Below are 14,942 nucleotides of genomic sequence, written 5' to 3'. Positions count from 1 at the left end.
CAACTACAGGTAACTTGATCTCTCAGTCCATATCAGTCATAGAGCCATTTCTCCAGGCTGTTCAGCCCAACTTGACCATGCCAACCAAAATGCCTCATCTAAGCCAGACCCATTTGCCTGCATTTGGCCCATATCCCTCTGACCTTTCCCATCCATGTATCTGTCCAAGTGTAATTTAAATGTTATCATAGTACCTGCCTCAACTACCTCTTGTTGCAGCTTGTTCCATATACTCACTACCCTCTGAGTGAAAATGTTGCCCTACAGGTTGCTATCAAGGTCATTTTTGGAATGAAACTAATATTAGCGATGTTACAATACTTACCTTCTGCGGCGCTGCACTTTTGCCAATGGCCGTGTATGCGACTTTGGCGCCTTTGAGGGGGGGGGGGGGGCGGAGGCGAACTTCCTCAGGCTGTCAAGCTGCTGCAGAAAAATCGTTCCGACTTCCGTTCTCGGAAGTTTTTTTTTAAATCACGGGACAATTTAATCGCTGGAGTAAAATAAAAAGCTACTTCTAACGCCGTCAACGCCTACAATGGGACGGATCTCACGTAGGGGGCAAAACAAAATGTGAGTTGTCTATTTTACATATAAACTTGCTTCTTAGGATGACTTTAATCAAAATTTCTTTGGCGAAAATGTGATTTTGGCCCCATACGAACCGGCAGTGTTTTTCCTGCTGATATTGGGTTCAAATTCACTGCAAATGCAACGTTCTAATCGATCGCGTTCCACAAAAACCCACTTGCAAGATGATTAAAATGCCCATTACTGGAATTAAACATTAAATTCCTTCCATTTGGCTTATAAATTCATGACAATGAGATTTAAAAATCATGTTATATTGTGAATTCTTGTGTGAATGGTATTTGGACACTTGGGCTATTTAAAAATATTAACCTTTTCTTAAGAAATGGATAGATGTTTAGATCTAGTAATTGAATTTTGTAATTAGCTACAATTAGGTAACTAACTAATTATATCCTTTAATTTCCCCCGCTCTATCCACACACATAGCCCCCAACTGCACAGGCGCGGCTAGAGAGGGGAGGGGGGAGAGAGGGAGGAGGAGGGGGTAGAGAGGGAGAGGTTAAGGGGGTAGAGAGAGGGGGGGAGGAGGTAGAAAGGGAGGGGAGGGGGTTGAGAGGGAGGGGGAGGGGGTAGAGAGTACCATGTATTTTATGCTGACATTTGATATTGATACTCTGGCCAAAGAAATTCCCCATCTTCGTTCTAAAAGAGCGTCCTTTTATTCTGAGGCTGTGCTCTCTAGTCCTCGATTCTCCCACTACTGGAAACGTGTTTTGCGCCAATGATATAGGACCTGATGTGACCGCACTAGAATATTGTGTACTGTTTGCTCTCCGCACATAAGGAAGAGTCTATCTGTAATAGAGGGAGTGTATTGAAGGTCACCTGAACATTTCCTGGTCAGAGGAGTATGTCATATGAAGAGATATTAATAGCATTGAGAGTGTAGAAGAATGAGAGATGATTTCACTGAATCGTATTCCCGTTGATGAGGCATAATGTGAAGTGTATTTCCAGCATTTTCTGGTTTTGTTTTACATTCCCAATATCTGAAGTTTTTTGATTTACATGGAACACTGCTGGTGATAACACACGGTCATTAAGAAAGACTGTTTTCTTGAAAATCTGCAGGCACACGTGCATGTGCATGCGCACACACACATGCATGCGCACACACACATGCATGCACACACACACACACACACACGCACACACACACACACAACAGTCACTCAAAAAGAACAGTTCAAATATGTGCAAATAATTGATAACAATCACAGGCAGCTACCAGGTTTCAAAATCCCAAACCCTTATACCGTTCAGTGAAAGTGGATTAGTGAAATCTAAGCAGGATTAAAATTGTACATAACAACATTGGTTCCATGGAGTTGATAACACAATAGGTTTATTTGCATGATACACCTCACACAGCAAAAAATCTTCACAAATGAAACAAACCTTTTAACAAGACAGATAGATACATCGCCAATTGTTTACAATGTCATATATCTTCCATCTATTATTGTTATATGGTGCTTTATTGTTACATGTGTACTACACAATGAAATGTGCACACATGCAAGCTTAGATGTGTAGCCTGCGCCAAAGATTGGCCAAAGCTAATGTTCTTGCTGTTATTAAAATGTCATATTTTTGGACAGGCAATTCAAGCAGTAGCAAAACTCATTTGCTTTGTTCCGAGCAGCTGGAAGACTATTAGGATCAGAATGCTTCATTGAACAATGTTGAGGAAAACCTTCAACCACGTTCCACTCGGAGCTTCCAGTAGATGAGCTTGTAATTGGACTAACCTTCTGCTGCCAACTTCCACAGATTTACAGCTCTTTGCTAAGTACAGCAGTGCCCATTAAAATGAATGGGAGAAATTAGGTGCGAGGAAATGAGAATGCAAATCCTTTTGGCTATTTAAGTTGGTTTAAAGGTTAATGAACAGCATGACTCAAGAACAGGCCGTCCGCTATATCAGGGATCAGAACGATCTGGCCACTAAGAGAATTGCAGCCATTCCAGCACTCATTAGGTGATCAGTAAAGTGAACCATCAGCTAGATTCATTGCACAGGTCAGCTTGTTTCTGCATTGCATGTCTATGGAACGTGATGTGGAATGCTGTGATATGCCAGAGAACAAATGCATGCTCATCTGACCTCCCAGTGCTCTGCTGAACTCAGTGATGGAGTACTGCACATCTGGCCCCTCAGCTTCATGCCAGAGATTGTAGGGCACACCGCCCATTGATTGTAAAGTTAAGTGCAGATAATGTCTAGTTTTTTTTTAATTTAACTTAATTTTAATGTTTTTTTAATTAATTTATAATATTTAAGTATGTTTAAAAATACAGTTTCTCAAGAATTCTTTTTTATTTTAAAAATTATTTAAACCCTTTTGAATTGTTTATTAAATATCTCTGATCATTAGAGACACAAATTCCCATCAAAGTAGTGAGCTGCTAAAAGACCATTGGCTGATCTGGGGATGGGGCACATGGTCTCCATGTTATGGAATTACGACAATAACAAAACTCCCAGACTAATAGACCACAGGGCTTCCAAATGTGCAATTACAGGGCACTGTGGGGAGTGAATGCAGGAGTGGGCACAATCCAGCCTGATTTGCTGAGCATTTACAACATTTTTTGCCTTTGTTTTCGTCTCACTGTTCACAGTTTTTTTTTTAAATTTTAGACTAATGTGGTCAAATCAGAAACATATGATTCTTATTTTCTCTCTCCAACCTCAAAATGCAAATGAATCTATTAACACCCCTCAAATCGTCTGACAACCAGATGTGGGTCAAATTGCACACAGCAAAAAATTGTCAATTCCCTTCCTTGAGCCATTCACATCTGTGTTTCCGATGGATTGCCAATATCTGTCCCACATCTAATGATATCACAAGTCACACAGCATATTCTCTACCCCCTTAATCCAACCAGTTAATAATTACCAATGGGAAATGACCCCTCTATCTTGACTCCGTAAATGTTGTTAGTTAGTTGTTCCTATCCATGCCAAATCCTGTTTGCCCTTATCCCGTGAAATAACTGTTATGTTGTATCTTGTCAAAACACTTCTGTTTCCCCCTTATCAACTCTTTTTGTTTCACTATCAAAAGACTCTAGAAAATTTGTCAAAATAATTTCATTTTCATAAAACCATATTGACTCTGCTTGATTATAATTCTCCATATGTCCTGCCATTACCTTCTTAATAAAGGAACCAAGCATTTTTCCAATGATAGATGTTAGGTTAAGTAGCATCTTGTTCCTGACACTGGCAGACCAAATCATTATTAGAGCATCAGAACTAACCGCAGTCTGCTCAAACATCTTCCATAGTTCAGAGAGGTTAAACTAACTGTACTAAGTGGTCTCTCTAGCCAATATTGAGTGGGTGTCTTGAAAGATCTTTAGCGAAGTTACTGAAAGTAAGCATACAAGTAGAGCGGGCAGTGAAGAAAGCTAATGGCATAGAAACATACAAACATAGAAAATAGGTGCAGGAGTAGGCCATTCGGCCCTTCGAGCCTGCACCGCCATTCAATATGATCATGGCTGATCATCCAACTCAGTATCCTGTACCTGCTTTCTCTCCATACCCCCTGATCCCTTTAGCCACAAGGGATACATCTAACCCTCTTAAATATAGCCAATGAACTGGCCTCAACTACATTCTGTGGCAGAGAATTCCAGAGATTCACCACTCTCTGTGTAAAAAATGTTTTTCTCATCTCAGTCCTAAATGATTTCCCCTTTATCCTTAAACTGTGACCCCTTGTTCTGGACTTCCCCAACATCGGGAACAATCTTCCTGCATCTAGCCTGTCCAACCCCTTAAGAATTTTGTAAGCATGTTGGCCATTGCGAGAGGATTTGAGTTTAGGAGCAAGGAGGTCCTACAGCAGTTGTACAGGGCCCTAGTGAGACTGCATCTGGAGTACTGTGTACAATTTTGGTCTCCTAATTTGAGGAAGGACATTATTGCCATTGAGGAAGTGCAGCGTAGGTTCACCACGTTAATTCCCGGGATGGCGGGACTGACATATGATGAAAGAATGGGTCGACTGAGCTTGTATTCACTGGAGTTTAGAAGGATGAGAGGGATTCTCATAGAAACATAAAACATTCTTAAAGGATTGGACAGGCTAGATGCAGGAAAAATGTGCCTGTTGCGGGAGTCCAGAACCAGGGCTCAGTTTAAAAATAAGGGGTAGGCCATTTAGGACTGAGATAGGGAAAAACTTCTTCACCCAGAGAGTTCTGAATCTGTGTAATTCTCTGTCACAGAAGGCAGTGGAGGCCAATTCACTGGATGTTTTCAAGAGAGAGTTAGATTTAGCACTTAGTGCTAAATGGATCAAGGGATATGGGGACAAAGCAGGAACAGGGTACCGATATTGGATGATCAGCCATGATCATATCGAAGGGCCGAATGGCACCAATTTTCTTATGTTTCTATTGCTATAACAATTACGAACCAAATGAGGTGGGAAGGAGATCTCAGGGCAGAAAGCAAAGACGTGTTCATCGGGGGTGAGCCTTATCCCAGCATTCAGAGACAATACATCCCACATGGACTTCTTTATAGGAACAATACACATGCTCAGGTTGTTCAAGCCTTTCATAGTTGTGATACGTGAAATGCTGTGAAAAGTCCAGAGGTCATGCTCAATACTGTTATCAGCTGGGAGGTTGATTCAACCTCCTCACCACAAGATCCTTCCAAGTGGCTACAGCAAATGCCTGTCAAATATCTTGATGCCTTTACCCAGAATAATGACAGAGGCTCAATCACTGATTTCATTCAAGATAGAGAGCATTTGATTTATAGATTTGAAAGAAATCAAGGGGTGAGAGCAAAAATGTGGGACACTGAGATCAACATCATCAAGGACATTGTTGAATTGCATGTGGTTGTCATGGGAAGAGTGCTCTTAAGATCTGACAACGTTCTCAAATTGTTGGAAACTGCATTTGACTAGGTCAAGAGTTACATTGGATCTGCTAGAGGTATGATTCTGGATGTAAATTGCCATAATGTAGTTTCTAATATATTTCTGGCCCATTTCATATTTTCATGAAGATCCCAACTGGATGTAACCAGCACATGTTTAGTGCACCAAACAGTTGGGAAATCTAGATTCCAGTCAGGCGTCCCTCTAATTTGAAGGTTTTTAATTAAAAAAATTTAAAAGCCTTGGCATCAGTCTTATTCAATCGATTTTAATTAATTGGAACGGCATCCTGTACCTAGAATTTATTTTTTAAATATACCGATCAATTGGAACACTTTACAGGCCAATTGAACAACATCACAGAATGGTGAAGAAGGGTTTTGGTCTGAAATGTTGCCTATTTCCTTCGCTCCATAGATGCGAAGGGCTTCGGCCCGAAACGTTGCCTATTTCCTTCGCTCCATAGATGCGAAGGGCTTCGGCCCGAACTGTTGCCTATTTCCTTCGCTCCATAGATGCTGCCTCATCCGCTGAGTTCCTCCAGCATTGTTGTCTATCACAGAATCAGTATTTGGCTGTTATTTGAAAAGCAGATTTTCTTTTGGATTTAATTTTGACCAGTGGATTCTTAAAGAGAATGATAGTTATTAGAGAATAAAATCTCCCTGCAGTTACTAAAGGGTACCAGTTCATATTTATTTAAATAAATAAGTCTGAAGAAGGGTTTCGGCCCGAAACGTTGCCTATTTCCTTCGCTCCATAGTGCTGCTGCACCCGCTGAGTTTCTCCAGCTTTTTTGTGTACCTTATTTATTTAAAAAGTGTGCTCTCTAATAGGACTTGAACTCCAGTATTTGTGACTGGAATATCACAATCCAACAGTTGTTAGCAAAAAAAGCTTAGTAGTTATTAGCGGGCATGGGAATGCTAGGAATTAATATGGGGATCAAGTTGCCTTTCAGTGATTAGGTATGTCTACACTACAGTTACTAGATGATATTCAAGTCCTGTGATTTACAGAGGGTACAGTAAGTCACAGCAATCTAGCCATAGAGATTACAGTAGCCCAGTATTGAATTCCAGTCAGTTCTCAATTTTTAATAAGTTGCATCAGATTCTGATGACATGTAATTTGGTAATGACGGTTAATAATTGGTGTGGAGGGTTTCTGGTACTAAGCTTGCATTTGTTGTCCATCTAATAATTTTACTGCCAATTCTTCCAGACACCTGCTGGCTTCAAATTAAACAATCCAGTGATCACAATCCAAGAAGATTACAATAACTGTAGTTGTATGGATAATAGCAAGATTGGAATTCTATTTCTAATGGAGATGAAGAGCAAGCATTAGTTGCTGATATCCCTAATTTCATTCTGTAATGATTCAGGTTGCCTTTGAGCCATGATAGTGTTAATCAAAATATAGATGCTCCAACATACTTTCGCTTTCTTCCATGTTTTCTGCATAGGAGTAAAAATATTCACATCAATTCTAATTCAGAAAGTATCAAAATGCAAAAGAGCTAAGAAATATGCACAGTCATTTAAATATATGGAAAATGTCAGCAGATTAATTGCCAATGGAAGACAGAGCTCAAAACCAACAACAAAGGTGACATGGTGATTTTCAGGGGCCTGCATTATTCTTTGCAATGCTTTCATTATGACAATAGGCCAGTGCTAGAGGCATTTTAGCAGCATTGCAAAAGGCGATCATTGAAAGCAGGTAAACCTTTGTGGCATATGTACTAAGGTGCTGCTGAGCAACCCCTTTGTGGAATGGAATCAATACCAGCTTCATGCACAACACATCCAGTACAAGCTGGAAAGCATGCAGCGAAGATTTATGAGGATGTTGCCCGGACTCGAGGGCCTGAGCTACAGAAGGAGGTTAGGCAGGCTAGGATTTTATTCCTTGGAGTAGATGAGACTCTGAAGTGATCTTGCAGAAGTGTATAAAATCATGAGGGGCATAGACGGGGTGAATGCACACACACATTTCCAAGTGTAGGACAATCAGGAACTAGGTGCCATAGATTTAAGATGAGGGGGTTTCACCTGGTAGATGGTGGGCATATGGAATGATCTGCCAGAGGAAGTTGTTGACGCAGCTACAATAACAACATTTAACATTTATGAACGACATAGATAGGGTTGACTGTCTAAACCTTTTCCTCAGGGTGGAAATGTCAAAGACTAGAGGACATAGCTTTAAGGTGGAAGGGGTAAAGTTTAAAGAATATATGGGGGGCTGTTTTTTTACATAGATTTTGGTAGTTGCCTGCAAAGAGTTGCTGGGGTTGGTGGTGGTGGAAACAGATACAATAGTGGCTTAAAAGAGACTTCTGGATAGGCACATGTATGTACATTGATCGGAAGGGTATGGATCACACAAGTAGTTGAGATTAGTTTAGCTTGGCATCATGTTTGGAACAGACATTGTGGACTGAAGAATCTGTTCCTGCACTGTACTTTTCCACGTTCTCTGTTCTATGTTCAAAAAGTAATTTGGATAGGTGGATGGATAGGAAAGTTTTAGAGAGATATTAGCCATCCACAGGAAACTGGAACTAGCTTAGATGGGGTATCTTGTTCAGTATAGATGAGGGGCTGAAGGGCTTGTGTCATCACTATATGACTCTATAAGCACAGAACAGAACTGAAACAATAGCTTGGAAGTAATTGGCTAAAAAAAATGCTATCATTTAAAATCTATGAAACAATCAGCAAAGTGTCTTCAGCAGATAGTATGTGATGCTCAGGCCATGGAGGGAGTACTCTGGGTATTGGGTAACTCTACACCCCGTGATTCTTCAGTAGTGGCTATGGGGAGAAGGCAGGAGAATGGGATTGAGAGGGAAAGATAGATCGAAAGGCACAGTAGACTCGATGGTCGAATGGCCTTATTCTGTTCCTATCACTTATAAACCCTAAGATTTCCAAAGCATTTGCCTGAAATAGGAATTAGGTTCTTTATAAATTCATCCCCCGTGAACCATATGCTCTACATGTTGTGTTCATTTTACGCAAGCATTTTTAGAAACACCTTGAAACATTTCGAAAGGTGCAGCCTTTAAAAGTCAAACTGGAAAAGATAATGTAACTTTCTTTGGGAATCAATTTTTAAAAAAGCCATCAATCAAGAGATTCAGAAGTGTGATCTTCTGAATAATGTTATTTTATGGATACAAGAGTTTAGACCTGGCTGTCGGAGCAAGATTAACCAATCTGTTATTATGAGGCACTCGGGAACCTTTGAATTTGCCACATTTCTAATGCAGTCTCACTACACTTCAGTTGTGATGGGTCAGTTTAATCTTGATGAACAATGTTTTATGATTTTGATCAGGTCAAGAAGGTTTCAGTGAGCTAGGTTCTAATTTCAACTCCATCACTCAAGCAAAGCACGATGGAGTAAGATGAGAAATTCCAAGGGTATGCCTCATCTCTCACCAATGACTTGGCTGTTGGTTGACTTTCCATCATGGATCACCTTCTTCAGTCGGGCATCACCTTCTTTAGTCAGAAGGTGGTGAATCTGTGGAATTATTTGCCACAGAAGGCTGTGGAGGCCAAATCAGTGGATATATTTAAGGCAGAGATAGATAGATTCTTGATTAGTATGGGTGTCAGATGTTATGGGGAGAAGTAAGGAGAATGGGGCTAGGAGGGAGAGATAGATCAGCCATGATTGAATGGCAGAGTAGACTTCTGCTCTTATCACATGATCTTATGGATGTTTAGATCACTAGTCTAAATGAATTATTCCCACTTACTTACATGGAACTAGGTTAAACATTTCTATGCCGGGCTCCATTTTCAGTGGATTCAAGCAGATCTTCTGTGGTCCTGCAGAATAATTGAGAGGTAATTGGAATGGAAAGGATTACTGGTCAAACTTAATAATAACATATCTGCCAAAAAAAATGTACTTACAAGTTGTTTGGAAAGATTACATCTTCTGTGTCAATATTCATTTGTCAGGATGTTTACATGAGAGAGAAAATAATAAAATAGAGTTACATACAGCAAATTACCTTGAGCAATGATCCAAAAATAAAATATGGCAAGGCTACACGTATGAAAAAAGATTTTAACAAAGATTGCACAACTTCCTAATAAAATAGACCAGCTATTCTGCACTGCCACAGCGTGTTATAAGGATGAGAAAAATATACTTTCAGTTCTGTAATTCTCATTGGGAGTCAAGAGACAAAAGATTTAGTGAAGTCATTGGAGTTCATGCTACCTGCTTCTGTCCCACTCTAAACCACCCGCCCCAAAATTTCTCATTGTGCCTTTGGTACCTCCAGAATAAACTATTCAAATAAAAACAAAATCAATACCATGCTGGCGCCAGTCAGCAAGTCTAGCTGCACTCCTGGAGACAGAAGGTAAGTTAATATTTTGTCCGAAGGTTATTCACCTGAAATGTTAACTCAAGTTCTCTCTTCACAGCGGTTGACCGACTAACTATCTAGTCAACTATCTAGTCACCAGTCTGAAGAAGGGTGTCGACCCAAAACGTCGCCTATTCCTTCGCTCCATAGATGCTACCTCAACCTCTGAGTTTCTCCAGCATTTTTGTCTAACATCTAGTCAATTATTTTCTACTTCATTTAGATTTCCACAGTCTGCATTATTTTGCTTAAGACTATTCGGATGAGGTGCTTGGCCTCATTAAACAACAGCTCCCCCAGAACTACCACCCATTTTCTACTCTGCATCATTTATTGTCATGTTCAAGGTCTCAGTGCCTCGTAACTATGGTTACCATTGGATTTAGAAGTCTTCATCATGGACCTCTCTAATACTTCTACTCCAACAGAAGTTTTTATCTCTGTGAACCTGTTCTCCACTATTGTCTGCAGACTAGGTCACACACATTGGACTTCCTTCACCCAGATCATTCATCTTTCAATCAACTTAATTCCCCTTCCTAACATGTCCTTCCTTACTTTAGTATACTATAGTTATAAATATGCCTCTGTGAAGCATCGTGAGTGTGAAAATATGAAATATAAACGCAAGGATATGAATCTATGTTACAGTGAAAAAAGGCCATGGAAGTCATTAGACTTGTTAGTGTACAACACCTAACTTAGGGAGGGGAATCTTGCAAACTAAATTAAAATTACAAAAAACACGTAGGAGGGGTAGATCATTCTTGCTTCTGCTAGATTTGTTATTTATTGAGATTGTGCTCTATCATTTATCTTAAAAGCTATTGGGCGGCACGGTGGCGCAGTGGTCGAGTTGTTGCCTTACAGTGCTTGCAGTGCAAGAGACCTAGGTTCGATCCCGACTATGGGTGCTATCTGTATGGAGTTTGTATGTTCTCCCCGTGACTGCGTGGGTTTTCTCCAAGAACTTCGGTTTCCTCCCACACTCTAAAGACGTACAGGTATGTAGGTTAATTAGCTTAGTGTATGTGTAAATTGTCCCTAACGTTTGCAAGCGCCACATCTAACTCCCTCTTAAATATAGCCAATGAACTGACCTCAACTACCTTCTGTGGCAGAGAGTTCCAGAGATTCACCACTCTCTGTGTGAAAAATGTTTTTCTCATCTCGGTCGTAAAGGATTTCTCCTTTATCCTTAAACTGTGACCCCTTGTCCTGGACTTCCCGAACATCGGGAACAATCTTCCTGCATCTAACCTGTCCAACCCCTTAAGAATTGTGTAAGTTTCTATAAGATCCCCCCTCAATCTTCTAAATTCTAGCGAGTACAAGCCGAATCTATCAAGTCTTTCTTCATATGAAAGTCCTGACTTCCCAGGAATCAGTCTGGTGAACCTTCTCTGTACTCCCTCTATGGCAAGAATGTCTTTCCTCAGATTTGGAGACCAAAACTGTACGCAATACTCCAGGTGTGGTATCACCAATACCCTGTACAACTGCAGTAGAACCTCCCTGCTCCTATACTCAAATCCTTTTGCTATGAATGCTAACATACCATTCGCTTTCTTCACTGCCTGCTGCACCTGCATGCCTACTTTCAATGACTAGTGTACCATGACACCCAGGTCTCGTTGCATCTCCCCTTTTCCTAATCGGCCACCATTTAGATAATAGTCTACTTTCCTGTTTTTGCCACCAAAGTGGATAACCTCACATTTATCCACATTATACTGCATCTGCCATGCATTTGCCCACTCACCCAGCCTATCCAAGTCACCTTGCAGCCTCCTAGCATCCTCCTCACAGCTAACACTGCCCCCCAGCTTCGTGTCATCTGCAAACGTGGAAATGTTGCATTCAATTCCCTCGTCCAAATCATTAATATATATTGTAAATAGCTGGGGTCCCAGCACTGAGCCTTGCGGTACCCCACTAGTCACTGTCTGCCATTCTGAAAAGGACCCGTTTACTCGTACTCTTTGCTTCCTGTTTGCCAGCCAGTTCTCTATCCACATCAATACTGAACCCCAATACTGTGTGCTTTAAGTTTGTATACTAATCCTTATGTGGGACCTTGTCGAAAGCCTTCTGAAAGTCCAGATATAACACATCCACTGGTTCTCCCTTATCCACTCTACTAGTTACATCCTCGAAAAATTCTATAAGATTCGCCAGACATGATTTACCTTTCGTAAATCCATGCTGACTTTGTCCAATGATTTCACCACTTTCCAAATGTGCTGCTATCCCACCTTTAATAACTGACTCTAGCAGTTTCCCCACTACCGATGTTAGACTAAGTGGTCTGTAATTCCCCATTTTCTCTCTCCCTCCCTTTTTAAAAAGTGGGGTTACATTAGCTACCCTCCAATCCTCAGGAACTACTCCAGAATCTAAAGAGTTTTGAAAAATTATCACTAATGCATCCACTATTTCTGGGGCTACTTCCTTAAGTACTCTGGGATGCAGCCTATCTGGCCCTGGGGATTTATCGGCCTTTAATCCATTCAATTTACCTAACCCCACTTCTCGGCTAACCTGGATTTCACTCAGTTCCTCCATCTCATTTGACCCGCGGTCCCCTGCTATTTCCGGCAGATTCTTTATGTCTTCCTTAGTGAAGATGGAACCAAAGTAGTTATTCAATTGGTCTGCCATGACCTTGTTCCCCATGATCAATTCTGTCCTTGTTCCCCATGATCAATTCTGTCCTTGTTCCCCATGATCAATTGTGAGGATCTATTCCATCATTGTCAGATTCTGAACAGTCCTCCCATAAACTAAGCATGTAGTCCTGACTTCTCAACCTACCTCATTGCGACCCTTGCACTTATGAATCTGCATTTTCTCCGTAGTTGTCACCCTATAATGCCGTAAACAATATTCTGCGCTCTGGTATTTTTTCTCCATGTGCTACCTGTTATACATGTGGATAGTTTGATTGTATTCATGTATGATATGATTTGACTCGATCGCCTGTACATTTTTCATTGTATGTCGGTACATGTGACAATAATAAACCAAAAACAATCTGTGTTTTAATTGGCAGATTCCAACTGAACATTTGTCCAAATTACCACAGAGGATGTCTTGTTAAGTTAGATGTCCCACTCAAATTTTTCCTCTTCTAAATCTGAGATGTGATAAATCTGTGAACATGTATCTTCTATACAATTACTAAAACTCTCATCTTGACCACTTCCAGTCTGCGTTGATTTTAAATAGCGCAAAAACAGTACCCTATATCGCTAGGATTTTTAACCCACCTTACTCTCCGTTCTCCTCTGCTTCAAGCGCACCAAGTTTTGTTCCGATTGGTGAAATATTAGAAAAGTTATTGGTCTGTTATTCGTCAGTATGGCGACGCCCCTTCCAGCACCCGCCATCAATCACAGGCCGCGAGAATAAAGTTGAAGGAGCTTAGTGAGCAAAGTGCGAGCGGGGTCTGTGTTCTGCGAGCGGGGCGGGGACCACCACAACGAGCCGGAAGCTGATGTCTGCAGCCGGGTCCTGGAGCCGGTGAGTGCGGTCGGAGCCAGGGCCAGGAGCCACTGAGCCCACATAACCACCCCCCACCCCCCCACCCTACTCCCCATATCACCCACCACCCACTCCCCCTTCCCCCCACTCCACACCACCCCCTCTCCCCCACACCACCCCCTCCCCCCAACAACACCCCGCCACCACACCACCCCTCCCCCTCCCACATACACTACCTCCCCTATCCCCACAAATCCCCTACCCACGCCCCTCCTCCACAACCCCCTCCCCCACACTCACCCCCTCCCCCACACATTCCCCTCCCCTACAACCCCCCCTCACCCACCCCCCCTCCACACTACCCCACACTCCCCCTACCACACACGCTCCTCTCCCCTAGCACACACACCCCCTACCCGCAGAACCCCCCCACCCCTCAACCCCCCCTGCCCCCATTATCCCTCCCCACCCCCACCTCCCCCGCTACTTTCTCCTTCCCCCCCACCCCCACCATCCCCCTACCTCCACCATCCTCCCCAACCCACCCACTTCTCCCTCCCCCTCTCCCTACACACACCCCCCTCCCCCCACACATCCTCCCTGACAGGCCCCGCCTGAAGCCGTCCCCGTCCCCTGGCCACAGAACGCTCCCACCGTTGCGTTGGAGGAACAGGTGAGTGGTGGAATATTGCATTGGGGGACCAGGCCTCCCGTGTGGCTGGCACCCAATGGGTCCCACTTAGTCTAGTTTTTTCTAAAATTCAATTCCACGAACTTCATGTGGTATTGTGAAGAGGTCTTACTGAAGTACCAACTGAACAAACACCTACTCTTGCCTAAGTTCAGTAAGGTATTTCAGTAATATTGTTGGTGGTTTAGGTTCATTATTGTCACTCTACCTCGGTACAGTGAAAAGTGTCATTTTGCCAGCTATCCAAACAGGTCATCTATATCATACATAAATATTATCGTTCACCTCAAGTACAATAGATGGGGCAAAGGGGAAGATACAAAGTGCAGAATTCTGTTCTTAGCATTGTAGCGCATCAGTCCCATAGACAAAGTCCAATATCCACAATGGGGCAGTAGTGAATCCAACAGTACACTAGCCTATGGAAGGGCTGTTCAGAAGCCTGATAACAGAAGGGAAGAAGCTGTTCCTGAGTATTTTCTGAGGCAGTGTTAAGTTTAGATGGATTCCACGGTGACAAGACTTGTGTGATGGACTTGGCTGCATCTACAACTCTCTGTAATTTCTTGCAGTCTTGGGCAGAGTTGTTCCCAAACCAACCTCTGACGCAACCCAACGGTACGCTTTCTATGGTGCATCTGTAGACATTCGAAAGACTTATTAGAGACATGCCATTTCCACTTCCTCACCATTGATGCTGATTGGGACATGTGGTCCATCTTGCTTCCTGAAGTCGACAATCAGCTCTTTCATATTGGTGCCATTGAGAGAGAGATTATTGGCCTGACACCATGTCACTAAGCTCTCTATCTCCTCACCGTACTCTGTCTCATCATTGATGTGGTTCAGCCCACGACAGTCA

At 42.2% G+C, this 14,942-nt stretch overlaps 1 protein-coding gene across 1 annotated transcript in view; it reads right to left on the bottom strand.

The window, feature by feature from the left end:
* Positions 1 to 6,015: 6,015 nt before the first annotated feature.
* emb (embigin) overlaps positions 6,016 to 14,942 on the bottom strand; it is a 44,415-nt gene continuing 35,488 nt past the window's right edge. The window contains exons 6-8 of the mRNA XM_033030977.1: positions 9,443 to 9,467; positions 9,287 to 9,355; positions 6,016 to 6,967 (exon numbers count right to left, since the gene is read on the bottom strand). Of these exons, the coding sequence (XP_032886868.1) occupies positions 9,298 to 9,355; positions 9,443 to 9,467 (83 nt within the window). The 3' untranslated portion in view covers positions 6,016 to 6,967; positions 9,287 to 9,297. The remainder of the gene's footprint in view (positions 6,968 to 9,286; positions 9,356 to 9,442; positions 9,468 to 14,942) is intronic.

Source organism: Amblyraja radiata, chromosome 1, assembly GCF_010909765.2.
Source record: "Amblyraja radiata isolate CabotCenter1 chromosome 1, sAmbRad1.1.pri, whole genome shotgun sequence".
NCBI lineage: Eukaryota > Metazoa > Chordata > Chondrichthyes > Rajiformes > Rajidae > Amblyraja > Amblyraja radiata.
This window is presented reverse-complemented; position numbering and strand designations above follow the sequence as displayed.